General features: G+C 41.5%; 1 protein-coding gene across 1 annotated transcript in view; it reads left to right on the top strand.

Annotated features, from left to right (window-relative positions):
* The window catches only part of ANKRD44 (ankyrin repeat domain 44), a 350,654-nt gene that overhangs the window by 127,182 nt on the left and 195,747 nt on the right, over positions 1 to 27,725 (top strand). Inside the window, exons 9-12 of the mRNA XM_089692691.1 lie at positions 1,821 to 1,899; positions 10,593 to 10,707; positions 10,835 to 10,917; positions 11,907 to 11,970. Coding sequence (XP_089548817.1) covers positions 1,821 to 1,899; positions 10,593 to 10,707; positions 10,835 to 10,917; positions 11,907 to 11,970 — 341 coding nt within the window. The remainder of the gene's footprint in view (positions 1 to 1,820; positions 1,900 to 10,592; positions 10,708 to 10,834; positions 10,918 to 11,906; positions 11,971 to 27,725) is intronic.

The raw sequence follows: 27,725 nt of genomic DNA, 5'->3' as shown, positions 1-27,725 counted from the left end.
TTATTAAAAGAATGCTTTGGCTGCTGCATATGAAAGAGAACCTTACAAAGATGTTCTGTCTGCAGTGGTAGACAGGTACAGACACTGTCATTCTAAATTTCTTTGCCATCAGAGGGACACTGGTAGCCATATTGACACCAAAATGGTTGTATTAGTCAGGTTGTGTTCCAGTGGTACTATGCCAGTTATTAAAGAGTCTCTAAAAAGTAGAAACAATGGCTTTGAAATAACAGAACTCAACTCTTTGAAGACACATATTCCAGGTGCTTTATTCACCTTTATTTTGTTTAAATACTTCTGGACCATATCAGTTTTGAGCTGATGATGGATCATTTGGGCTATGTCAATACTATCCTTATTACAGACTTTTATAAGTTTGCCTTTTCTTTGTCCCCAGTTACCAACTCCAAATTATCTTGTCAAGGGCCTATGTGCTCAGACCTGAACTTTTTACTGTGAATATATTTGATTTGGGAGTTCAACCTGTAACCTGTGCAACCTGTCATTTGCTTTGAATTTTTGTGGCCTTGATTTCCATTGTACATATTCTGTTATATTCTTTGTAACTTTTCAGTGAAGCATGATGGCATTTGAGTTATTAGTTATTGAGCTACACTGTAACTAAAGTGTTGTCTTTGGTTTCCTATGACCTGTTCAGGATGCAGGCAGGATGTCTCTTTTCAGTGGCCAGTATTTTCAGGTCCTCTTGGTGTTTTTTGATGTATTTCAATCAGATTTAAAAGAAAACCCATATTTATAGAAGTATGTAAGCTGCTTTTACTGATTGCATTTCAAAAATGTTAGTTGCCTGGCTGCATATGGCCTAAATATTAAAACATGGGAAAAAGGTATTCACATGTCTTATTCGATCATATATCTTAAAAATAAGAGGATTATTCCTCATTTCAGGACAGTGGGCAGAGCTATGCAAATTATTGGTTTATGGCCCTGTGGCCAGATGCACATTGCGGACCACTGGTGCAAATTTAGCCCAATACTATAGAGCCATTTATTGGTGATATACACTTTACTGCCAAAAGTTTAGGGACACCTGCCTTTACACACAGATGAACTTTCATGACATCCCTATCTTGGTCCATAGGGTTCAATATTGAGTTGGCCCAGCCTTTGCAGCTATAACAACTTCAACTCTTTTGGGAAGTCTGTCCACAAGGTTTAGGATTGTGTCTGTGGGAATATTTGACCATTCTTCCAAAAGGTGGGCCAACTCAATATTGAACCCTACGTACTAATATTGGGATGCCATTAAAGTTCATGTGCGTGTAAAGGCAGGTGTTCCAATACTTTTGGCAATATAGTGTATATTGTCCATAATATCAGTGATAATTGTAAGGATTAATTGGACTACACTAGACCTTTAAGAATCATGGAAGTCATAGAGAAAATGACTGGATAGCCTAATCAGAGCACATGGAAATTAAATGGAAAACTGAATATCTGAGAAAGCAGAAAGTTTAGCAGTAGTTGGTCTGATTGTGGCCCCTATCGATTGTAGTAACTGTAGTATTCACAAATTCTTTGACCAACTCACACTTTGATCATAGACCCTTAGTTGGAGACACAAATAAATTGCCAATTTACTTAGAATTTTTCATTTTCTACTATGTTTTTCTGTAATGCGTATATTAGATCTAAATTGTCCTAACAGTATTTCTTTAATTATGACCATCTTGTATTTGAATTCTTCATTATATCATACGTTTATTGTTCTGTCTTAGCACTTTTAATTATATTTAAAAAATTTTTGTTTTGATCTATAATCATACATATTCTTAGCTTTATATACAATTTAATTTTAGAGTATTGATGGAAGAAGTCCATTAAATTTGGCTGCTGAGCATGGGAGATATTCAAGATCACAAAAACTGATATTGAATGGTAACTAACAGAATGTTTTCAATTCAATGCTGCTGCTTTCAACAACTGTAGCACTGTCCATATTATTGTGATGTTTATTTTGTTCTTTATTGACCTACCTAAATTAAGGGCTGATCATAATCATTACAACTCTGCCCTCTTGCACTTCTTGTAGTCTGATTTTGGTGTGAAAAGTTTGTTCTTCTAGCTATGTGTCTTTTATTAACGCCTAATTGGCTAATTACAAAGCTTTATGGGGGGCACAGGCTGGGGTGGCATAGGCTTTTTTTTTTTCAATAAAGTGATTTTCTTTGATCATTTGGTGCACTTCCACTGTGCACTTCAACAATTTTGCAGAACACTAACAGACTACAAATGACATTGTTTCTCCATTCAGCTATTTCATCTCTTACCTCTTTTTCATGTTTCGAATCCTTCTATTTTGTAACATGCGCTTTCTATGTCTCCTTATTAATGCACTCAACAGCTCCTGCTAATTCTGAACTCACATACTAATAAAACATCCATGATGTTGGTGCATGCCCTTCATATAAATTACACTCCCATACTGCCTCCCTCAACCTACTGCTTCTCCTAACTTCTGAAGATATATCCCCCAAACCTGGACCTCCATCATTTAACCTTGGCTAATACACCCATCCCCCATGCCATCCAGCAGCAGCCACAATCCACACAATTGTGTTTCTATTCCTCTTTTTCCCAAAACCAATCTCCCATTTTCATGTGCCCTTTGCATGCATGCGCCCTTGTCTGTGACAAACGCAACTCTGTCCATTACCTTTTTATCACTAACCGCTTGCCAACCACGCTATAGCCGAATGATGGCTACAGCGCAGTTGTCTAGTTCTGGGAGGGCGTCATATGACGTCCTCCTACACAGTGTTCCAAATTATTATGCAAATGATATTTTTCTCATTTACCTAAATAATTGATGTAAATAACAGTCAGCATAATTCTCATGTTATCAACTATTAAGAGTAAAATTCAAATTTTATTGAACAAACCTCCTAATGATAACAGGATTTTTGTTAAACATAAAAAACTTACAATGCGCTGTTCCAAATTATTACGCACAGTACGTTTCAAAACACTTTATAGGTTGTAAAGAACTGAAAATTGTCATTTGTTTGCTGCATATTTACTGAAATCAAAAGCTATTTCAGTCAAACTTTTAACAACATTTTAACTTTTTAAACATTTTAACAGGTCACGTTACATTGTAACATAGGAGCCCTTATTTGATAGCAGCTTCACAAGTCTTGCATCCATTGAACTTGTGAGTTTTTGGACAGTTTCTGCTTGAATTTGTTTGCAAGTTGTCAGAATAGCCTCCCAGAGCTGCTGTTTGGATGTAAACTGCCTCCCACCCTCATAGATCTTTTGCTTGAGGATGCTCCAAAGGTTCTCAATAGGATTGAGGTCAGGGGAGGATGGAGGCCACACCATGACTCTCTCCTTTTATCCCCATAGCAGCCATTGATGCAGAGGTATTCTTTGCAGCATGAGATGGTGCATTGTCATGCACGAAGATTATTCTATTACGGAAAGCATAGTTCTTCCTTCTGTACCAGGGAAGAAAGTGATCAGTCATATACTCCACATACTTTGCAGAGGTCATCTTTACACCTTTGGGGACCCTAAAGGGGCCGACCAGCTCTGTTCCCATGATTCCGGCCCAAAACATGACTCCACCACTGCCTTGCTGACGTCGCAGCCTTGTTGGAACAGGGTGGCCGTCCACCAACCATCCACTACTCCATCCATCTGGACCATCCAGGGTTGCACGGCACTCATCAGTGAACAGGAATGTTTGAAAATTAGTCTTCATGTATTTTTCTGCCCAATGCAGCCGTTTCTGCTTGTGAGCATTGGTTAGTGGTGCCCAAAGAGAAGGTTTATGCACAGTTGCAAGACTCTGGAGGACTCTACACCTTGATGTCCGTGGGACTCCAGAGGCACCAGCAGCTTCAAATATCTGTTTGCTGCTATGTAATGGTATTTTAGCAGCTGCTTTCTTGATCCAATGCATGGATCTGGCAGAAATCTTCCTCAATGTGCCTTTATCTGCACGAACCCGTCTGTGCTCTGAATCAGCCGCAAATTTTTTAATAGTGCGATGATCACGCTTAAGTTTTCGTGAAATATCTAATGTTTTCATACCTCGTCCAAGGCATTGAACTATTTCACTCTTTTCGGCAGCAGAGAGATCCTTTTTCTTCCCCATATTGCTTGAAAATGGTGCTCTGCTTAATAATGTGGAACACCCTCCTTTAGTAGTTTTTCCTTAAATTGGGCTCACCGGCCAATCTAATTATCACAGGTGTCCGAGAATGTTTTCAGTGATTAAAAGAGCCCTGACACACAATGCCATCCATGAGTTAAACTGAAAAACAATATATTTACTCTTTGTGACACTTAAATAGAATTTGCATAATAATTTGAAATGCGGTGTAGAACACGCCCTCAGCGATCTCCGTGATCGCTGTGTCCTATGGACACAGCTGATCACGTGATGTGGTAAAAGGCCAATGACACAGCAGATCACCAGTAAATGCAGTTGGCTGCAACTTTCTCAAGCTGTCACAACGTGAGAAAAATACTGCCGATAACTGGCAATTGTCAGAGGACGGATCGGCACCGATCATCAGGGCACTGATAATCAGTCCCCAGCAGTGCCACCTACCTGTGCCCATCAATGCCCAGTAGTGCCACCTACCTGTGCCCATCAGTGCCTAGCAGTACCACCCAGCAGTGCCGCCAGTCAGTGCCCAGCAGTGCCGCCAGTCAGTGCCCATCATTGTTGCATATCAGTGCAGCATCATCAGTGCTGCCTATCTGTGCCATCTCATCAGTGCTGCCTATCAGTGCACCCTCATCAATGCACATCAGTGAAGGAGAAAAATTACTTTTTTGCAAAATTTTATAATAGAAACAAAGAAAACCTTTTTTTTCAAATTTTTTGCTCTTTTTTTGTTTATAGCGCAAAAAATAAAACACACAGCGGCAATTAAATACCACCAAAAGAAAGCTCTATTTGTGTGAAAAAATTAAAAAAAGTTTAAATGGGTACAGTGTTGCATGACTGCACAATTGTCATTCAAATTGTGACAGCCCTGAATGCTGAAAATTGGCCTGGGCACGAAGGGGGTATAAGTGCCCGGTAGGCAAGTGGTTAATCTACTTGCTGTTACTGAAACTTGGCTTCAAGAATCCAACTCTTCTTTTCCTGGTTCCCTTTTCTATGGTGGTCTTCTCTGGACTCACTCTCCCAGACCTAAAGAATGGAAGAGAGGTGGAGTTGGAATTCTTCTATCCCTACAAAACATCTTTCAGGTTTTTCATTTGAAGCACACTGTATTTGTCTATTATCTCCAGTTTCTTGGAGAATTGCTGTAATCTACCCGCCTCCTGGACTGGTATCAGCCTTCCTTGATGACTTCTATACCTGGCTACCCTTCTTTCTGTCTTCTGAAACTCCTGCAATCATTCTCGGTGACTTCAACATCCCTGGTAAACATCTCAAAGGGAGAATGAAATTGGCGCTGGAGAAATTATGACTAATTGTGCGTAGTCTATGTAAAAGTCCAAGTGGTAAAATGAATAATTGAAGCATCTGTGGCAGCAACCTAGAAGAGGGAGCTGAAACTGTAGATATGAGGAGCACAGAGGGGTCCCAAACTATAATGCTGCACTGCATTAAAAATGGTCACAATTTATTAGACATGTACAATTGGCAACTCACTGAATAATAAAAGTCACGGCAACTCTGTAAATCCTTAGGAAAGTGTCCCATCTGATTGTGGTCCTCCAAACTGTCATAGTGTGACCGAGCGGTCTTTCTGGAGTCTTAGGAAGCGGCCACACTGTGACAGTCTGAAGAACTGTGATCAGACAGGACACTTTCCTAAGGATTTACAGATACATAGTTACATAACTAGTCTGGCTGAAAAAAGACAAAAGTCTATCCAGTTCAACCATAAACAACAAAGAAAAAAAAATTATAATCCTACACCCACAGTTGATCCAGAGGAAGGCAAAAAAAAAAAACCCAGCAAAGCATGATCCAATTTGCTCCTGCAGGGGAAAAATTCCTTGCTGAATCCGAGAGGCAATGGGATATTCCCTTTTCCTATAAATAGTAACCAGTTATCTTCTGTTTATCCAAGAAAGAATCCAGGCCTTTTTTAAAGCAATCCACTGAGCTCGCCAGAACCAACTCTTGAGGGAGTCTACTCCACATTTTCACAGCTTTTATTGTGAAGAAACCTTTTCTTGTTTGTAGATTTAATTTCTTTTCCTCCAGACGTAAAGAGTGCCCCCTTGTCCTCTGTGATGACCTCAGGGTGAATAACTCTACACCGAGTTCACTATATGAACCACTGATGTATTTATACATGTTGATCATATCCCCCCTTAATCTCCTCTTCTTAAGAGAGAATAAATTCAGTCCTCCTAATCTTTCCTTATAGCTGAGCTCCTCCATGCCTCTTATCAGTTTGGTTGCCCTTCTCTGTACTTTCTCCAGTTCCCCAATGTTCTTTTTGTGATATGCCCATGACTTCTATTATTCAGTGAGTTGCCAATTGTATGTGTCTAATAATTTGTGACCATTTGTAATGCTGGACTTAGTTTGGCGCCCCTCTGTGCTTCGCTTTTAAACGTTTCAGTCTATTCTCCTCTTTTGACCTGAGGCAATGGACATATGCTTTTAATCATGCTGATTGCAACACTCTTGACCTTGTATTCTCCTACTTATGCACTCCATGCAACTTCTCCAATAATCAATTTCCTCTCTCTGAGGTTACTAGATTATTAGTTTCACTCTTTCACTGTCTTCCACCACCACTCCCTCCAATTGTCTAACAGATACCCGTAAAAGCCACTTTAACCCTTCTCTTCTCTATTCTGCTACTGACCACCTCTATGACAAAATCTCCCCTCTGTTCTGCCCCAGCCTAGACACTTCTGTCTAAAACAGTTCACTGTCTTCCTCCCTGGACACACTCACCCCCCTCACTACATACAGAATCAGGTTCTGACTGCTGCAACCTTGGCAAACAGACAACACCAGAAGTCTCAAAACCATAGCTGTACTCTTGAGTGTCTGTGGTGTAAGACAGAAGGATTTCAACCAATATAAATCTGCCCTCTCAAAATACAATTCCTGACTCCACATTGTCAAGCAGTCCTATTTTATCATTCTTATTAACACTATACTCTATTCTATCATCATATCTCTACTTCGTCCTCCACTGCCTCCACCCACTAACTCACACACTGCCCAGGAGATTGCTAACCACTAAAAATATAGGATCGATACAATTCGTGATGAGATCTCGACTGTACAGATATCTCCCCCACTTAACATTCTATATCCACTGGTACACTCAATACTTCCTTATTTAACCCTACTACTATTGAGGTTGCTAATCTTTTTTCTAAAGCACACCTAACCACCTGCCCTCTGGACCCTGTTTCCCTGCAAATACTACGGTCACCCACTTTCTAACCCACATCTTCAATCCCTCCCTTTCTTCTTATATCTTCTCCAACTCTGTAACACATGCACGGGTCACCCCCTACTTTAAAAGCCCTTGTTGTACCAATCTTAACAACCTATGACCCATCTCTTTGCTCACCCTTTACTTCCAAACTCCCTGAATGGCTGGTGTACAACCATCTAAGCTATGACCTCCCTGAAACTGACCTTCGTGATGTCCTTCAGTCTGGATTTAAACCGCAACACTCCACAGAGACTGGACTCCTAAAACTTACAAACAATTTACTAAAGTCTAAAACCAATAGTCACTATTCTGTACTTTAACTCTTGGACCTTTCTGCTGCGTTTGAATCATTTGACTATTCCCTCCTCCTCAAAACCTCACAAAATTCCACTCCTTGGGTCTTTGTGACTGTACTCTTCATTGATTCTCATCAAAACTTTCCTCACCTTCAATGTCATTTAAAATGCTACCTCCTCCTCTCCTCTTTCTTTTTCTGTTGGGGTCCCCCAAGGTTCTGTTCTTGGACCTGTCTGTCAGGAATCACCAGCAGGGTGTCAAGGTCCTACCTTTCCTCAGATCTTGTGCTGCTCCATGTGCTGGCATCCATCTTAGGTGTCTGCAAAGCATTGTGGGATCCTTTATGCTTTCAGCCCTCTGCGGCTCCTCCCCCAGGAGGTGGCAGCTTATCACATATAAGTCTGCTGTTTGTGGCTGTCCATTGCATTCGTGTCCTGTCTGTTGCACAACAGCAAGCTCCTGTTTAGCTACTCATTGCTTTCCTGGATACCGACTCGGCTTTGGCTAAGACCCCTCCTGGCTTCTGACCCCGGCTATGGCGACCATTCTTTCTGGCTCCTGATCCCGGCTCTGGCGACGATTCTTCCTGGCTCCTGATCCCGGCTCTGGTGACGATTCTTCATGGCTCTTGATCCCGGCTTTGGCTACGATTTCCAATGTTGGACTTGCATAGACTCTTGTCTTATTTTTATATTAATAAACCTACCTTTAATTGCACCTCCTTGTGTGTCTGGCTCCTCGCTCCCTGACACAGGGATGGCAAGATCTGCTTGGCTACACTCAGGAAACTGGGACCAGACTGTATACGCTTTAGGCGAGATATATTTGCAGTGAAACTAAATCCAAACACCAGCAAACATAAAAATATAAATGAGCCAAAAACCCAGTGACAGAATATTTGACTAACAAACAGCCTAACAACTAACTATATACAATTTATACGAAATAGGGAACACAAAAAAGCAGGGGAAAACTTGACATGTAGGGAGCAGATGGGAAGGGGAACAAAAACTGGAAAAAGGAACAAGGAAGAACATGAAAAAGGCAGCAGGGTACTGGGCACAGGGCAGGAGAAAAATCAGGATAAATAGGATCTGGCAGCAGCAAAACACTGGTGCTGTATGCACTAAAAGGGGAGGAACTAAATACCCTCCTAGCAGCCAGAACAAGGTAGAAAATAATTACTAGGATTTGCTGGCTGCTGGGAGACACCCGCTGGTGGATACTGGAATTACAACCTTCTGCCCAGGGAACCACAGTGCCACCAGCAGGTGATCCAGGTCCTGACATTCTCTTTTTCTGAATCTACACTTCCTCCTTGGGTCATCTAATAGTTTCCCATGGGTTTCAATGCTGATGACACCCAAAGCTATCTTTCTAACCCTCAACTTGTTCCGTCAGTCTCTTCATGCATCACTAATTTACTGACAGGCATATCAGTCTGGATGTCGCACATGTCTCACTCCCGCTATAGTACAATATACTTGTAACCTAAAGTAGTATTAAACCCTTAATGATTTCTGGCTTAATACATTTCCCAAGAAACTATTTTTACCCCAGAAATTGCAGTTTACAGCTCTCAATGCTGGCGGCCTCTGCTGTCACAGTGCTGCTCCCCTGAACTTCCAGTTTTTACAGGGAATAATTACCAGTGGACAGTGCAGTCTCCAGCCAGCTTGTTAGTTTGGGAAAGGGAGGGGGGAGGAGAACAGAAAGTAGGGAAGTGCCTTACCATCCTAGGCTATAGGCCTGTGTGTGTGTTTATTGATTCACACAGTGTAGAGATACACAGCTTTAGTTCCTGCATACAAGGGTGACTCCATAGGATGCTGCAGGAGCCACTCTACAATAGAAAACCTGGGGCAGCTGTCATGGCACCAGCTTAAAGCAGAACTTTTTTCTCTCAATCAAAATGTTTTAATTCTTACGCTGCTAGCATTAGTACATAGATAGGAAGGTACTCGGCTGCTGCCTAGACTAATTTGCACCCTAGGGAAGACCAGCTACTTCCACCCCCCTCCCCCCCGAAACCCCCCCCCCAAAAAACTTCATCTGCAGTTCTACTTTATCCCTCCTAACACATATCCTCTTTCCCCTCAAATTTTCCATCCTAGCAAAAATCCTCAGGCTAATCTCTCGACAGCAGGGACCCAGGGAATGAATCAAACACTGAAAATGCTGATGAAATAGTAATCTTGTGTCACCTGCTTTATGGAGGATCGTTCCACTGACAGAAGAGGAGAGCACTCCTTGCTCTCTCCTGTAATTTCTCCTTTGTAGGCTTCACTACTCCAGACTGCTCTCCCCTTGTTCCAGGCATGAGTGCAGGGGTGGGGGAAGGTACTCTGTGCCCAGATACAGCATCCATGGAAAGACCGGGCCTGGGGGGTACAACTAAAATCTGGGGGGGAACGTAGCCCACCCAGATTCAGCCATAGTGGACAGTAGGAAAACCTAGTTTGCCTAGTGTCAGCATCAGCCCTGGGAAGGTATATCATATTTACATTTCAGAAGTCTTCAGGAGGGGAGGAGATGCTTGAGGTGACAATGACCAGAAATGCTGGGGGGGAATTCAAAGTGATTTCTCAGTAAAATTAATTACGGAAACATGATTGGATAGGTGAGTTTGCTTTGAATATCAAAAATGAATTAAATAGCGGTTTTTGTTTGTGGTGCACAGATGCAGTGTAGTTCCACTTTAAACTGGAACATAGGCAAGGGTTCAAAGATAAAGAAGCTGCATACTCATTATGTGCTTAAATCAAGGGTTGAAAATGCTTACAAATGTAGGGTTTAGTGTCAGATTTATGTCTAATGTTTGTTGTTTTTATAACACAGAACTAAATTTTAAAATGTTGATATTTTTGATTTCTTACTTTTGTGTGCAACAAGGGGCCAGTATTGATTTACAAGACAAAGTTGGAAATACTTCATTACATGTTGCTGCAAGATATGGTCGAGAGTGTTTACTTAGCCTCTTTTTGTGTAGTGGAGCCAATACAGCAATGTAAGTATATATATATATATATATCTATATCTATATCGTCTTTTATACATTACATATGATTAAATACAGTGTTATGCTTCTCATAGTAAAGAAATGAAAATAAAAACAACAAATTATATTTTTTCAGATGTGGTGTCCACAATATGTTTCCTCTGCATTTAGCGGTTTTATATGGGCATTTAGAGTGTTGTAGACAGCTCTTGTCATCAGGTAAAATACATATTTTTAATTACTATACTGTACATGTAATTTTATATATATATATACACTACATAATCGTCAGTGGGTTTCCTCAGTTTTTGTGAAGTGAGGTGGAAGAAAACAAAGGAGTAGTTGAAACATTTAGATTCCCTTATATATTAAGCACAAACATATATATTTTGCATATTTAAAAGTACATCTACTTACACTGGTATGCATAAAAAGATTTCCAGAATCCTCTGGATTAATGAAGGAACGGACCAGCCCTGGAGGAAACATGGAGCATAATTTTTTCCAGGGAAGGACATATTGCAGCCCTTCTACATCACTTTATTTATTCACTTGAGTATAAGGCCACTTTACCTAGAGATAGTACACAGTGTTTTGCATGAGGATTTGGTGCAGGTAAGTTTGGTAATGTGCACAGTTTCCTCAGATTAGGATGGGGCAAGTGTTGGGGTCAGGGCAGAGTTTGAAGAGACCCTATCACCAAAATGAAAAAAAAAAAAACATAGAAAACAATGATTTTAAATGCCTAATTCATTCAGAGTGACAGCTCTGAATCTGCTGTAGCTGTTGTCATCACATCCAAGATGGTGGCACCCAGCTGTAATCTCAGGACTTTTGGATGTCTACAGAGATGAGACATTTATAAGTAAATAAGATTCTTAAAATTAAATGCACATATAATCCTATGGGGAGATTGTTTTGGATATTAAGGGTCTGGTGATAAGGTCTCTTTAAAAAGCAAGGAGAAGGGGGTGCTGCAACCATTGCAATTGTCTTTCCACTGCTAAATGGTGTAACTATATATGAGATAGTTATATTGACCTGGGTCTAATGATAGCAGTACTACTGTGTGCTTAGTTTATGTCCTCCATTATAGTCATAGACATGAGAAGACCAATGCAAGTATTTCAATGCTGTATGTTTGTGTTATTTATGTTTTACAAACACATTTTCTGTTAATGCATTAAATTTTATACATGTGTTCTTAGATTTTGAAATAAATACACCTGATATTTTTGGAAGAACATGCCTACATGCTGCAGCAGCAGGAGGGTAAGTTACTTGTTATCTATGTAGATAAGAAAATAAACCCCAAATTAATAATATACAATATGGATGCTCCCCTACATAAAAACATAGCTTAAGTTTTAGTAAAGTTTGCAAAGGAATAAATCCATATAAATATTATTATATGGATTAATCCCTTTGCAAACTCAATTAAAGTCTAAGCTACGTTACTTGTTGTTTGTTAATGGCTTTTAGATATCCTTGTAATATCTTAAAGAGGATATTGCAGAGTGAGATTTACCATTTTACATTGCAGGCCTACCTATGCCTGTAATTCCAACTTGTAGGATGACCCTTCCTTCTGTTCTCCTTAATTTTGTCTGAAAGCAATATCAGCTATGATATAAAAATGCACATCATAGACAGTTGACAGTTAAACAACAATCTCATTCCTCCATCTTCTGAGCATGACATTTCTTAAAAGCACAGAGTGGTTGTTTGTCTTTGTCAACTTTTGACTGACACCTTTCAATGGCCATCCAGAAACCAGAAGAGTAGAGTAGCCACCCTGTCTGCTGAAGGATGTCTTATTTAGTTGCTAGAGGGAGGGAGGTAACAGCTTGGCTAACCACTACCTACTGAATTGTGTCTACAAAGCACACTTACAGTAGCTACTTATAGAAGAAATGTTTAGTTAGTTAAACAAAAGGCTTTAGCAAAACTAGTGTTGGAGATCTGTAGACACAAAGGTTCTTTGTAACAGCAGCAGCAGCAGCAATAAACAAGCACCTGTTCATCTCTGTAAATATAAGCAAAGTGGAGAAATTCATGTTCACAACACAGACAGTGACATATTAGCTTTTTTTCAGTGAGAACAGAATCTTAGCAGCATGCAAGCCCTCTAACGTAAAAACACAGCAGGTGTTTCTAATCTGTTAGAAACTGAACTACTTAGGGCTGCATGCACACAGGCATATACAAATACTCCCAGCAATGCTAGATCTTTCTGCCAAAAACTGGCAGAAAATTCCAAAATGCTCCTTTTGGCACAAAATGACATACTTTTGGGGCATTTACAGACATTGCATTTAGAGGTATATGAACATCAATTCATTCTATTGATAAAAATATTCTAGCTGCTAGTATTAATGTACATGTGGGACATTTGTTATGCCCTGAACACTGCTCTAAAATACGAATCTAAACACCACAATAATGTGTTCAGACACATAAAAAAAAGAAAATTGCCTCTAAAAGTGGCATTTCTTTCTGCTGGAATAAATATTTTCACAATAAAAGCATCTAGAGAGACCATGAATGGCTTGTGTTAAAGCACAGCACCTAGCAAAACAGAGGGAGACAGTACAGTTACAATACTACTCAATACGGGAGGGTAAAGAGGACCCCGCCCATAACAGCTTAATATATAAAAGAGAGTAATTTGATACAAAAGGTAATAACTGTGAGGTATGAGATAATTGAGAAAGTACAAGAATAGTTTTTTTCTAGGAGGAGGTTGAATAGGTCTCCCAAAAAAGATGAGTTTTCAGGGAATGTCTGAAATAGAAGATAGCTTGCCAAATTAGGGTAAGGCGTTCTAGAGGATGGGATAGGCTTTGGAGAAGTCCTGAAGGCAAGCATGGAGGGAGGTAACAAGGGAGCAGGTGGTCTTGGGAGGAGGGAAGAGGATGGCTTGGGTGATATTTTGAGAAAAGATTGGTGATGTAGCTCAGGGCAGAGTTGTGAATAGCTTAATCCTCTCCATGTTGCTTATTTTATCCAAATCATTGCTACTTCTTGTGAAGGACTTTAGCAACTTTAAAACATGCTTTCCAGTCATATTCTACTTCCTGATTGCTAAGTGAGAGGGTCTGCCAGCCATAATCACATGATCAGTTTCTGTGTTACAAAAAAAGATAAACACTGCTGGGCAAAACAGGGATCTAATCACATGAGCTCAAAATGAAATTTCTGGGGATTTCTGTCCTTTTTGGAAGTTTAAGCCCTGGTTCACACTGATGCGGTGCGGAATTTGCACTGGTTTCTGTGCGAATTCCTCACCGCATCAGAATCTCACCCCATTCATGTGAACCGCTACGGGTGTGTATGTTAAATTAACAACACCCCGAAAGCGGTTCGCAAAACATGGTGCGATGTGCAGAATCGGATCGCATAGGTGTGAATAGCTATGCGATCCGATTCTAGTGCGGATCAAAAAAAGGGTTCTGCTCCTTTTAGTTGCCGGTGCGGTACGATTAGAGCCATACAAAATGCTCCAATCGCACCGGACACAAATCGATTGTGATTTGCACAGGAAAGCGGTGCAGTTCCTGTGTGAATCAAATGCGATATACCACACTGCATATATGTAAACCTGGGCTTAAGCTATATTTGCATGGCAACTAATTCCAAATGTTGCTGTTTTCTGCCACCTGTGAGCAGCTAGCTGCTATTCATGGCTGTCCACACAGTCAGCGATTACCTGCAGTGATCTCTGCTGGACACACTTTTGGCAGAAACTGCAGCAGGAATCGCCTGTGAGAATGTAGCCTTAGAAAATTATATGACTGTATGAAATAGAAATGTAAACTTTTCTGTTTCAATATTTTTCTTAAGAAAGTTTTGTTTTAGGAACACAACAAGCTCAATATACGCCCAAGCAGGGGCCGAGCATAACAATAACTCAGAAACAGATACATCCTGCTGACGTGTATTAGCCAAATAACAAAATGTCCAATGACAGCAAGGAAGGACGGCAAAAAGCCGAACCAAATATTATCAGCAGTACTCCAACATAATACCGTAAAGAGAAGAGGAAAGAAAAAAGGTTAGAAGAAAGGAAAAAGAAAATGAAAATGACAAGAAAAAAAAAGGGAATCAGAAAGAAAACATAGAGGAAAGGGAGACTAGGAGAATCACAGATCCAGGGCTAGCACAGGCAGCAACTATAAGAGGCCATAACTAGTAGGGGCAGGGATGGCAAGGAATATCGTATCCAAGGTTCCCAAACCTTAAGGAATCTTGGATGAGAATCATGAAGAATGCTAGACATCTGTTCATTGATCAACATATCATTCATCCGGATCTTCACCCCTTGGAAGACAATCGAAGGGGTTCTTCAAACTTGAGCTATGGCACGTTTGGGTGAAATAAATAGGTAGGATGCCATTTTCTGCTGAGATCTAGACAGACCCAAAATTGGGCAATGCAGAAGGGCCACCCTTGCATCCCTACGGACCGTAATGTGAAATAGCGTTTGTAGCAAACCAAAAACCCTAGACCAGAAGCCTATCAATCGTGGGCACGACCACCAAATGTGTAAGACGTCCCCGCGTAGACCACAGTTCCGGAAACATCTATCTCCGCCAGTTGGATTAAAGTGAGCAATCCAAGCCGGGACCCAGTACCACCGCAGGAGAACTTTGTAGGCTGCTTCAAGAGTGACTGTATTGAATGAACATTTCACTACCATCCCCCAGGCCCTACACCAATCCTCCGCTGCAATCGAGCCACCCAGATCTCGCTCCCATTGAGAGACATAAGACAGGGGTGGTGAGGAGGACCTACTGTTAAGGGAGGCATAAATTACAGAAATGAGACCAGGGGACCCTGGGGAGTGCTGACAAATGTGTTCAAAGGGCGTTTTGCGGTAAGGGTATGTAGAAGTATGACGGAGGGATAGGACCCAGTGGCGCAATTGCAAATACCGATAATATTCCCGTGGCGGGACCCCCCTTAATTCTCGAAGAGACTCCCATGAAGGAAACGTACGAGCGTTCAGAAAATCATGTACAATAACAAAGCCACGGGAGGTCCACCAAGAGAAAGAAGGGGGATGTTCTAGGCCTGGCAAAAATAAAGGATTATGCGTGATCGGCAAAAGAGGTAGAAATGATGAAATCAAATTACCTGAATATTATACAGAATCCCAGGTTCGTAAACTGTGAAGCATGATAGGGCTCTAATTCGGAGGGCGTAACTTAGGCAGGAGCCAAAGCAATGCAGTTAAGGTAAGCGGAGCACAGTTGGGTAATTCCAAGAGCAGGGGCGGACTGACACCTCATGGGGTCCCTGGGCAATAGGGGATCATGGGGCCCCTGTGTCCTTGCCCGAACTCAAAAAAGCCTATGAAAAAGGTACCAGGGGCATCTATGGGGCCCCCTACTGACCCTGGGCCCTCGGGCAGTGCCCGAGTTTCCAGATGGTCAGTCCGCCCCTGTCCAAGAGTACCCATAATGGGATATCTGTCGTGGCATGAAGCATAGACAACTGGGAAATCTGAGCCCCCAAGTAATATCTAGAAACGTGTGGAACTCCCAAACCTCCCTGTAATCTATGAATATATAGAGTGGCTCTAGCCACTCTGGGACATTTATGAGCCCAAATAAAACTGAGAATCCAGCTTTGCAGTACACGAAGAAAAGACGCAGGGACCTGAATAGGAAGAGTGCGGAAAAAGTACAGGATCTTCGGCAAGATAGTCATCTTGACAGCATATATCCGGCCAGTCCAAGATAAAGAAGGAAACTGCCAAGAATGAAGCAGGGAAGTAACAGAGCTCAATAAGGGGTAATAGTTAGCCAAAAATAAAGTAGAATAGGAGGAAGTAAGTGTAACGCCAAGATAAGCCAGAGAATGGGATGCCCAATGGTAGGGAAATTGTGTCTGCAACCGTTCAACCAGGGCGGCAGGGAGCGCAATATTCAATGCCGCGGTTTTAGACAAATTGTTGCGGAGGCCAGATATAGTCGAAAAACGGTCCAACGTGACCTGGTGTTTGGGAAGAGTGATGAGAGGATTGGTTAAAAGCAAAAGGGCATCATCCGCATAAAAGTTGGCCTTGTATTGAGTGCCGGCATAGGGGACACCAGAAATATCCGGGTGATTTCGAATGGCTGCAGCTAAAGGTTCAAGAGCGAGAGTAGGTGATAATGGGCATCCCTGTCTCATGCCCCTGAAAATAGGGAAGGTTGAGGAAAAAAAACCTGCATATTTAACGGAGGCTGAGGGAGACGAATATAAAGCTGAGATCCATGCCAGAAATGTGTCACCAAGCCCCCATTTAGACAGCGTATATGTCAAATATTCCCAAGAAAGTGAATCGAACGCTTTATAAATGTACAGGCTTAAAAGGAACCCTGGTATCCTGTGATGATGTAAAATATGAATGAGATGGATGACTTTACGGATGTTATCAGCAGCTTGTTGTCCCAGAACAAAGCCAACCTGATCTCGATGAATAAGGGAGAGTAGATACTTATTAATTCGAGTGCTCAGAATCTTTCCCAAAATCTTCAAGTCCACATTTAGCAGCGAAATCGGTCTGAAAGCTTGCGGTTCAAAAGCATCTTCAGTTTTCTTAGAGATCATAGTAAATCATAGTAATATGCGCCTGAAGAGACTCCAAAGAAAGCCGGGAACCCTGCTTCAAAGAATTGAAAAAGGCTGTCAAGTGAAGAACCAGAACAGTGGCAAATTTTTTATAGTAAAGCCCAGAAAACCCATCTTGGCCTGGAGCCTTGGAGGCCTTCAAAGATTTTATGGCTTGGTAGAGGTCAGATTCAGAGATATCCGCATATAGGGCATCTCATGCTGCAATGGATAAAAAGGGTAGGTGCAGCTCAGCGAAAAAACTATCAGCATGTTCAGTGACAAAGGTGTTCGGTTTTTGGTATAGAGAGGACAAAAAATCCGCAAATCTATGTGTAATCTTCACAGGGTCCGAGATAAGGCCACTGCCCCTCATTCGGAGTTGAATAGGTTTATGCGTGCGACCAAGTGAATTAAGTTTCTTGGCCAACATTGGCCCTCTCTTTATTGGCGCTTGTATAAAACCTATGTCCGGCCCAACATAATGCCTTCTCAGCTCGTGTAGTGGAGATAAGATCAAGTTCAGCAGCCACCATATATCGAGCTTTCCTGTTGGCCGTAGTCGGGCAGGCTTTCCAAGTAGCGTCCACCACGGCCAATCTCGAGGTCAATTGCAACATCCTCCTCTCTCTGGCCCGTTTCCTGGACGAGGCGATCTGAATCAAATGACCCCTAATGGTTGGCTTTATGAGCCTCCCACAGAGTGACGGCCGAGGATACAGAACCCACATTGTCCGTAAAATAGGACTGAATGTGCGAAAGAACCTGGTAGCAAGAAGCCTGAGTGGTGAGCAGGGATTCGTTGAGTCTCCACAAAAAAGAGGGCCGAGCCATACCAGAAAGACACAGTGAAAAGACCAATGGGTCATGATCAGACCAGGGTGAGGTCGAGATGACAATCTTTTGAATTAAAGATAAATGTTGGAAGGAAATGAAAACGTGATCTATTCTACAAAAGCTCAAGTGTGGGGCTGAATAAAAAGTGTATTCCCGCGATGTAGGATGCATTTCCCGCCAGACGTCTACAACCCATAAGCCTGCAGCATATGACGCAATTTAGATTCCTGAGAAAGGTCGTGGCTAGGGGTCCCTCCCGTTGGGTAACGGCGATCGACAGATGAATTAAGAGCTACATTCGAATCGCCCAGCAATAAGAGAATACCACATTGGTGGTGTGAAATCACCTTCAACAAGTGAGAAAATCTATTTGGCGCATAATAACCCACCAGGGTCACCTCCTGGTCCCAAAGGGTTCCCTGGAGGAGCAAATACCTGCCGGTGGGATCAGCTATTTCCAGGTTGCAAGTAAACAGCAGATTGCGTCTAAAAGCAATCACCACGCCCCTATGCTTCTCAATGGCCGAAGCAGAGAAAAAGGTTGGATAATGGTGAGAGAAGTAGCGCAGCGCGGAAGATTGAGAAAACCTTGTCTCCTGCAGAAAGACTACGTCCACATCCTGGGACTTAAGATGATGGAACACTTTAGAACGCTTGGTCGGAGAATTAAAACCATGGATATTTTGAGAAAAAATCTTCAAAGGTTTTAAAGCCATACTGAGTCAAAGGAATTCAGCTGCCAAAATGCGCTAGGAATAACGGTCCAATCCTCAAATGCAACCTTACCCTGGGCTGTCCTGGATCCTTGAGAAAGGATAAAAAAGAAGCAGACAAGAAACAAGAGACAGAAGAAGAAAATGTACACTCCAAGATAGTGTAACGAAACCACAATCAGTGGAAATTGCGTCCCAACCGCAAGGACACACATAGGGGATGGCTCTACCACCGGGCACATGGGTGCGTCACAGACAACATAATACATAATGAACCTGCATGGGGAGGGGAAGAAAAGGGGAAGGGGAAGGGAAGGGAGGAGGAAAAAAAAAAAGGGGGGGGGGAACATAACAGGGAAAAAGACGTCAAGTACATTACCATAAGGAATGCATAATATGACACCGTATGATATAGAGAAAAAGTAAACAGGTACACAGACATATCAGCATAATACAAATGAGGCATTCCCAGGTCACGGTCCCGTAAGATCGGAAACCGGCACCAATCGTATAAGGCATAGGACCATGAGCCAAGAAGGCCCCCGGTATATAAAGAGGTACAATAACACCCCCCTCCCCCCCCCCAAAAAAAAAAACCCAGGAGCCAGCGGGAGCCGGAGATCCACATAACCAAAAGCCTGGTATAACAGTAACAGTAGTGGAAACACAAAAAAAAAAAACAAGGATCACCATCAGTATAGACCAGTGTTGCATAGAAGAATATTTCAAACTGTAAGGCTAAAAACACGTGGGAGGCCGCTGATTTCTTCCCCATAATTGGCGGGGGGGTCAGCGGAGGGTGAGGTCAAGGATGGGGGACAGATCGGGCTCCCCAGGAGGCAGAGGAAGGCGTAATGTGCCCGGCTGTGGAGGAGCATGGCTAATGAGCTGCCAGTCCCTGCGCTGCTCACGAGCGCCCCCCTCGAAATGTAAACTTTTGATTTTGTTTTCTGTAATTGTTTTCTGTAATTTCTTAAATTATCAATAGTATTTTTTCTTTTTTTTGTTATTAACTTTTAGTAACAATTTAATTGTATCTATTTTAACATAGCCCTTCTTGCAATATGGCAACCTGAAGGCATTGTGTACAACAGTGATCTAATTTCCTGCTTAACCTCCCTGGCGGTATTCCCGAGTGTAGCTCGGGGTAACATTTCAGTACCAAAAGCGGTAACCCCGAGCTAGACTCGGGCTTACCATGCGGCACTGCTCCGGCATGTGGTCTTTACTTACCTTACCCTGCGCTCCCACGATGTGTCCCCTGCAGCGTCCCCGGCCATCTCCTCCGGCCGATGCCGGCATCCGGCTTCTGTGTCCTGTCCCTGTGACGTCGGGACGTACGGGCGCCGCCGCCGGCGGGAAATTTAAAAATTTTAAAAAATGTCTTTTTTTTTTTTTTACATTTTACATAGTAAAACATTGCTGTCTCAACCAATTTCACATACATATTGTCCCTAGTGCTTTGTCCTGCGCCCTGCCTGCATTTTGTCTGTTCTTTCTGCCTGGAAACTGAGAAATGTCCATGGCGTCCAAAAAGTGTCCCTTTAGGTCAAAAGCGGTTTAGATCAGCTAGAGAACAGCGATAGTAAATCAGAACCACTTGCAGAATTGAGTGATAATGATTCGTGGGGGAAATTCGTCATCAGACACTGAAAACGATTTTGCGACTGAGCTCAGCAATGTGCGAACTTGGCGCTATATTTCACATTTCAGTGTTTTTGGTTTGATTATATTATTGAATTAAATTTTTTATTATTTTTATATTATTTTTATGATTATTTATTAAATTATAATTTATGATTTTGTGTTTCAAATTTTATCATACCCGGGATGTTTACTAGACTCTTGTTCGGACAGATTTCAGTGAGTTTTTCCTAAAAATTACAGCCTACAATAAAAAAAATACATATTTCCATGCAAAAAAATGGTACCGCTTTCAGCACCAAAAATCTGAAATAATCATACCGCCAGGGAGGTTAAGTAACAGATTCACTGCTTTTCTCAGATGGTTGCACTGAAATACAGATTTCAGGCATCCCTTGCAATAGGAGTTCAAATTATGGTCCAATTTAACATAAACAGCATTTTCTTCTGATGAACCTGTAAAAAAGCTTCCCCAAATCCTTGCAATGTATATAGTTAATTTGTTTGTTTTTTTTTCACTAAAATTTAATGTATTCTGTAATGTTGCATAAACAAATGCTTTATCTTCAATGTCCAAACCACATGCAGCTGTTGCTGACTATTCAGCACTAGTGTACTGTATATCCTCTTTCTTAACCACTTGAGCTCCTGAGGATTTACCCCCCCTTAATGACGAGGCCTTTTTTTGCTGTTTGGCGCTGCACTAATTCAAATGATAATTGCGTGGTCATGCAATGCTGTACCCAAACAAAATTTCCGTCCTTTTTTTCACACAAATAGAGCTTTCTTTTGGTGGTATTTTATCACCTGTGCGCTTTTTATTTTTTGCGCTATAAACAAAAAAAACACAAAAATCTTGAAAAAAAACAATATTTTCTACTTTCAGCTATAAAAAATATATTGTAAACTCAAAGTTAGTCATAAATTTAAGCCAAAATGTATTCTGCTACATTTTTTTGGTAAAAAAAATCCCAATAAGTGTATATTGATTGCTTTGTGTGAAAGTTATAGCGTCTACAAACTATGGTATAGATAATTTGAAATTTACACAGCTTTTACTTTCTGACCGCCCATCACATCTCTTGAGGTGCTAAAATACCAGGATAGAACAAACACCCCCAAATGACCCCTTTTCGGAAAGTAGACACCCTAAGCTATCTGCTGAGAGACATATTGGGGTTTATTTACTAAAGCTGGAGAGTGCAAAATCAGACTCACTTCTGCATAGAAACCAATCAGCTTCCAGGTTTCATTGTCAAAGCTTCATTAAACAAGCTGAGGTTAGAAGCTGATTGGTTTCTATGCAGAAGGGAGTCTGATTTTGGACTCTCCAGCTTTAGTAAATAAACCCCATTGTGTCCATGGAAGATTTATTTTTTTTCCACAAGTTTCTGGAAAATTACAAAAACTTTTTTTTTTTTTACACAAAGTTGTCATTTAAATGATTTATTTCTTGCACAAGCCATGGGTATATGTGGAATTACACCCCAAAATACATTCTGCTACTTCTACCGAGTATGAGGATACCACGCGTGTGACACTTTTTGGGAGCCTAGCCACATACAGGAGCCTGAAATCCAATGACCACTTTGAAAGCCTGAAGGTGCGTAACTTCTTCATTTCACTTCCCCACTACCTATCACAGTTTCGGAGGCCCTAAAATGCCAGGATAGCACCAAACCCCCCCAAATTACCCCTTTTTTGGAAAGTAGACACTCCAAGGAATTTAAAAAGAGGCATGGTAAGTATTTTGCAGATCTCATTTTTTCTCACAAGGTTTTGAAATATAAAAAAGAAAAGAAAAAATATGTTTTTGTTTTCTTTCTTCATTTTCCAAAAACTTGTGGCAACAAATGAGATCTGCAAAATACTCACCATGCTTCTTATCAAATTCCTTTGGGTGTCTACTTTCCAAAAATTGGTAATTTGGGGGGGGTTTGGTGCTATTCTGGCATTCCAGGGCCTCCGAAACTGTGATAGGTAGTCAGGAAGTGTAATGAGGAAATAAAGCCCTTTAAAAGCCTGAAGGTGCTTAATGGATTTTGGGGTCCTGTACTTGGCTAGACTGCCAAAATGCCTCTCACCTGTGGTACCCACATACTTGGGAGAAGTAGCAGAATGTATTTTGGGGAGTAATTCCACATATACATATGGCTTGTGTGAGCAATAAATTATTTAAATGACAATTTTGTGTAATTTTTTTTTTGTCATTTTCCAAAAACTTGTGGTAAAAAAATAAATTCTTCTATTGATTCAACATGCCTCTCAGCAAATAGTTTGGGGTGTCTACTTTCCAAAAAGGGGTCATTTTGAGGGGTGGGGGCATTTTATGCCCAGCATTAGAAGTTTATGCCACACATCACTCACTCTTCTAACCACCTGAAGACCAAGCCTTTTCTGACACTTTTTGTTCACATTAAAAAAATCTGTATTTTTGCTAGGAAATTAAAGTGAACCCCCAAACATTATATATTTTTTTAGAGCAGACACCCTAGTAAATAAAATGGTGGGTGGTGCAATTTTTTATCTCACATATTACTTACACAGCGATTTTTCAAACGCAATTTTTTTGAAAAATATACACTTTTTTAATTTTAATGCACAAAAACACAATATATTGGCCAATTATTTGGTATGATATAAAAGATGATGCTATGCTGAGTAAATAGATACCAAACATGACATGCTTTAAAATTACGCATGCCCTGTGCAATGGCGACAAACAGCATACATTTTTAATATCTATAGGCAACAATTTAAAAGCCTTTACAAGCTACCATTTTAGATTTACAGAGGAGGTCTAGAGCTATAATTACTGCCCTTGATCTGACGTTCATGGCGATACCTCACATGCATGGTGCAATCGCTGTTTCCATACTGGCACAGGGTCAACGCTCACGACCGCAGGTGTGCGCGGATGGGCGAGGGTCCTTTTTTTTTTTCTTTTTTTCTGATTTATTTAATTATTTTTACACTGTCCCTTTAATTTTTTTTTTTTTATCACTTTTAATGCTATCTAAGGGAGGGGGGGGGGCATTTTCTCCCGCTGCTTGTAAAGGCAATCCTGCAGCTAATTAACCACTAGGAATGCTTTTACATGAAAGCCCATTGCCGACTGAAAAAAATGATACCAGGATGATGCCTGCAGATGCAGGCATCACCCTGGTATAACCATTCAAAGTCCAGTGATGTACCAGTACATCGCTGGTCCTTGTTGGGTGTATATGCTATGTTCTTTTTTTCTTTATGCAGCCTGTGGGCTGAATGAAAAAAAAGAGAAGAAATCTCTGCTGCCAGAAAAAGTGTGTGGTATGCCCACCATTAGAAACCTCCCTGCATCCACCCACTTCTAATGGTGGGCACACATGAAATGTGCCAACAAATATAAAATATATATGCCGAAGCATAGGGGCCATCCACCCACTGGCCACCCCAGGCCCCCATGCTTCAGCATATATGCTTTTTTTTTAACTGCGGATAAAAAATCTCATCCAACAGCGCTGCCCACGCTGATTTATGTCTATTCTGAGAGCAAGTTCCTGTTGCTGTCAGAATAAACAGGTCAGTGCTGCAGCTGAAAGCATTCCTGCAAACAGAAATGGTTAACAATAAAACAGTAACAATAAAACAGTATAAGTAGAACAATCACAAAAATGACAACAACAAAAAAAAACTATAACTATTTTTGGTTTTTAAATTTTTTAATTTTTTTGGGGGGGATTTGTACTTTCAATTTTTTTTTTTTTTATTAACTTTTTTTTTTCAAACTTTAAACATTTTTAAAACAGATGGTAGGGTCTCTCCAAATGCGATAGCCAGTTTCCTGACTACCTAACATCTTTCGAGACCCTGTGTAAATGTGCCCTGAACTGTGCCGTGCTGTACCCTATATTAATAGTTCACTAGTGTATGGTAGAGGCGGAAGCAGGGCTTGACGCAGAGGCCAGGTTGGCCAGGACAGGAGGGACAACAATAGCGGCTGTCACGCCTAATTCCACGTTTGCTGCAGACACAACATCTTTTTTGGGGTCTTCTTTGGGTTGGGGTACCAGGAATGGTATCGGGAAAATGTCTCTCATGCAGACGGCTAACTGCATCTGGGATGGGGGTTTGGGGCGCAGCACCTTCTGGATACAAAAGGGCCCTGTTGATCTCTAACTGGAATTTTAGGTATGATTCACTATGTCCAGTTGCTTTGTAGAGAACAAAAGCATTATATACAGCCAATTGAAATAAATAAACAGACATTTTTATGTATCAGCGTTTGGCTTTTCGGGAAACTAAGTACGGCTTCATCATCTGGTCGTTGAAGTCCACCCCTCCCATGTTAAGGTTATAATCGTGGACACAGAGGGGCTTCTCAACAACACCAGCTGCCGTGGCAATTTGGACGGTTGTATCTGCGTGAATGGAAGACAGGAGGTAAACATCCCCTTTGTCCTTCCACTTCACTGCAAGCAATTCTTCGTTTCTCAAGCAGGCTTTGTCCCCCTTTCTATTTACAAGCCGTTGGGGGAAGCCCCGGCAATTAGATCGCACAGTGCCACATGCGCAAATTCCCTGATTGAACAAATGTTTTAATAGTGGCACGCTTGAATAAAAATTGTCCATGTATAAGTGGTACCCCATATGGAAAAAGGATGACCCCAAGTCCCAAACTATTTTGCCACTGCTCCCCATGTAGTCTGGGCATCCGGGGGGGGCTCCATGTGACTATCTGTTCCCTCGTAAATCCGAAACTTACATGTATAGCCTGTTGCCCTCTCACAGGTCTTATATATCTTGACCCCATATCTGGCACGCTTGCTGGGGAGATATTGTTTGATTACAAGGCGGCCAGAAAATTGAATGAGGGACTCATCGATGCAGATGTTTTTAGGGGGAGTATACACATCTGCAAATTTTTGGTTAAAGTGATTTACGAGGGGGCCGAATTTTGTGGAGCCGGTCAAATTCAGGGTCACCCCGAGGACGACTGAGTGTGTTGTCGTAGAAGTGCATAAAACGCATTATCGTCTCATATCTATGCCTGGCCATGGCAGCAGAGAACATGGACATGTGAACAAGCGGGTCTGTGGACCAATACAACCTCAATTGATTTTTTTATTAATGCCCATGTTGAGGGTTAGGCCCAAAAAAACTTTAAATTCGGAAACCGTAATGGGTTTCCATGCGAATGGTCTGGCAAGGTTTGAATTTGGGTTGGCGGTGATATATTGTTGTGCATATAAATTGCTTTGATCCGCAATCAATGCATAAAGATCATCTGTGAAAAACAGCTCAAAAAAATCAAGGGGAGTATTTAAATTTGCTGTTTCCACCTAAATTCCGGGTTGGGCAGTGAATGGGGGAAGTAAGTGTGCTGCAGAATTTGTGGGCTGCCAATCGGGATTTGCAAGCACATCCGGAAGGATACTAGGGGCTCTACTGTCTGCGAATTCTTGGTGGCCACGGGACACTACTTGTGCTCGCCACGGCACCAGCTTGTACTGCACTTATGGGACTCGCTACGTCACCAAGTGATACTGCAGTGCTGGTATGTATACGACCAGGATGTACTAGGCCGCTGGTGTTCGCCAGTTCACCAAAAGGTAGTGTGGCACTAGTACTGGCACTCTGCTGCATATGAGAGTCATCATGCATTTGTACCACCTCAGCAACCTGGGAATGGGGTCGGGTACACCTGATCTTAGCAGGGACCTCTTCCTCGTCGTCTGAGCTATCTGTCAGGGTGCCGCTGCTGTCTATAGGTTCGTATTCTGATCCTGATTCTGCCAGTGAGTCTTCCCCTTTGCTCTCACTTGACATGCTCAGAATCTTATAGGCCTCTTCACTAGAGTACCTTTGCTTGGACATTTTGGCCACTAAAGTTACAGGTACCTAGTGCGACTCACGGGAAAAATAGTGCCTGGCTGTCAGGGACTGCTTTAACCGCTACAAAAAATTTACCGACAAGTGCTAACAGAGATCAGGCCTGATTCTGTGAACACTGCGGTTTTGTGTGTAATATATAAAGTGACAGTTATCTACTGACACTGCACTTGTTGGGGGAGAAGGGGGGGGCGTAGGGGCTAAACGCAGGTGCTGGCAGGTGTCGGGGCTGATCCAGCTAACGCTGCGTTTTTAGGGATACTATAGTAATGTGAACGCTGGTATAGCGCTGATCTGATCAAAGATATTGATGTTGGTTGGAATTTAAGAGTTGTGAAAAAACTCTATTAGTATTCCTGTACTTGTAGATGGTTGTGGGAAGAAATCCTTTTCAAAGCCAGTTAGGAAAAAGCAGTGTGACTTTATTTGATCACACACCAAAAGATACAAAGTCAATATAAAAACAGTAAATTCAGATACAAAAAGATATGTAGCTTAAAATGAGATAAAAATAAAGAATATTTGTTGATTGTTCCTTGGATATAAGAAGAAATGTAGTTCCTTTGTATAGCTTAGAAAGGATCCTGGCCTAGCTTAAGAAGTGACCATGTGCTTTCCTTTGTTTAACCATTAGCCGCCCGGCCAATGGCCGTTTGGCGGCTTCAGAAGTGTCTCTGCACTCCGGGTGCACGCCATTTGGCGTGCTCCCGCACATGCGCAGTTTGCGCTAATGCAGAGCGGCGCAGCAGTGCGACCTGTCACCGGCCGTGCACCTCGGACACGGCCGATGACAGATCCGAGTACCGGCTCCCGTTGCTGGTACCATGTGACCTGCTGTGACCAATCACAGCAGGTCACATGACAGTTGTATACAATGGATGGCTTCATTCATGATGCCATCCATTGTATACTAGTGCCTAGCTGTGAATGGTCACAGCTAATCACATGCACATGTCATGTGATTAGCTGTGACCAAATCACAGCTAAGCACAAATAAAAAAAAAAAAAAAAAAAAAGCTGAATGAATCGATTTCATTCAGGTAAATGCTTGCTTATATGTTACTATGGTAACATTGTACTACTTTGGTCATAGTAAAATATGAAAAAAAAATCTTAATAAAAAATTAAATATAATAAAAAAAATAAAAAAAATAAAAAAATATATATATATATATTTTTTTCATACTGTCACCAGTCAGTGTCCCTGTTCACTGCCATGCCAGTTATATGATGACGCTGTACTGCACTGGTGACAGTATGTAAAAAAAAATAGTGAAAATAATTTTTTTAATTTTTTCATTTTCCGAAAAATTATGACAAAAAAATACAACTTCAAAAAACTCACCATGCCTCTTATGAAGTACG

This window comes from Staurois parvus, unplaced genomic scaffold, assembly GCF_062004578.1.
Source record: "Staurois parvus isolate SC_StPar_1 unplaced genomic scaffold, SC_StPar_1.0 ptg000601l, whole genome shotgun sequence".
NCBI classification, from domain to species: Eukaryota; Metazoa; Chordata; class Amphibia; order Anura; family Ranidae; genus Staurois; species Staurois parvus.
Note: the sequence above shows the minus strand (reverse complement) of the source record. Positions and strands in the feature narration are given on the sequence as shown.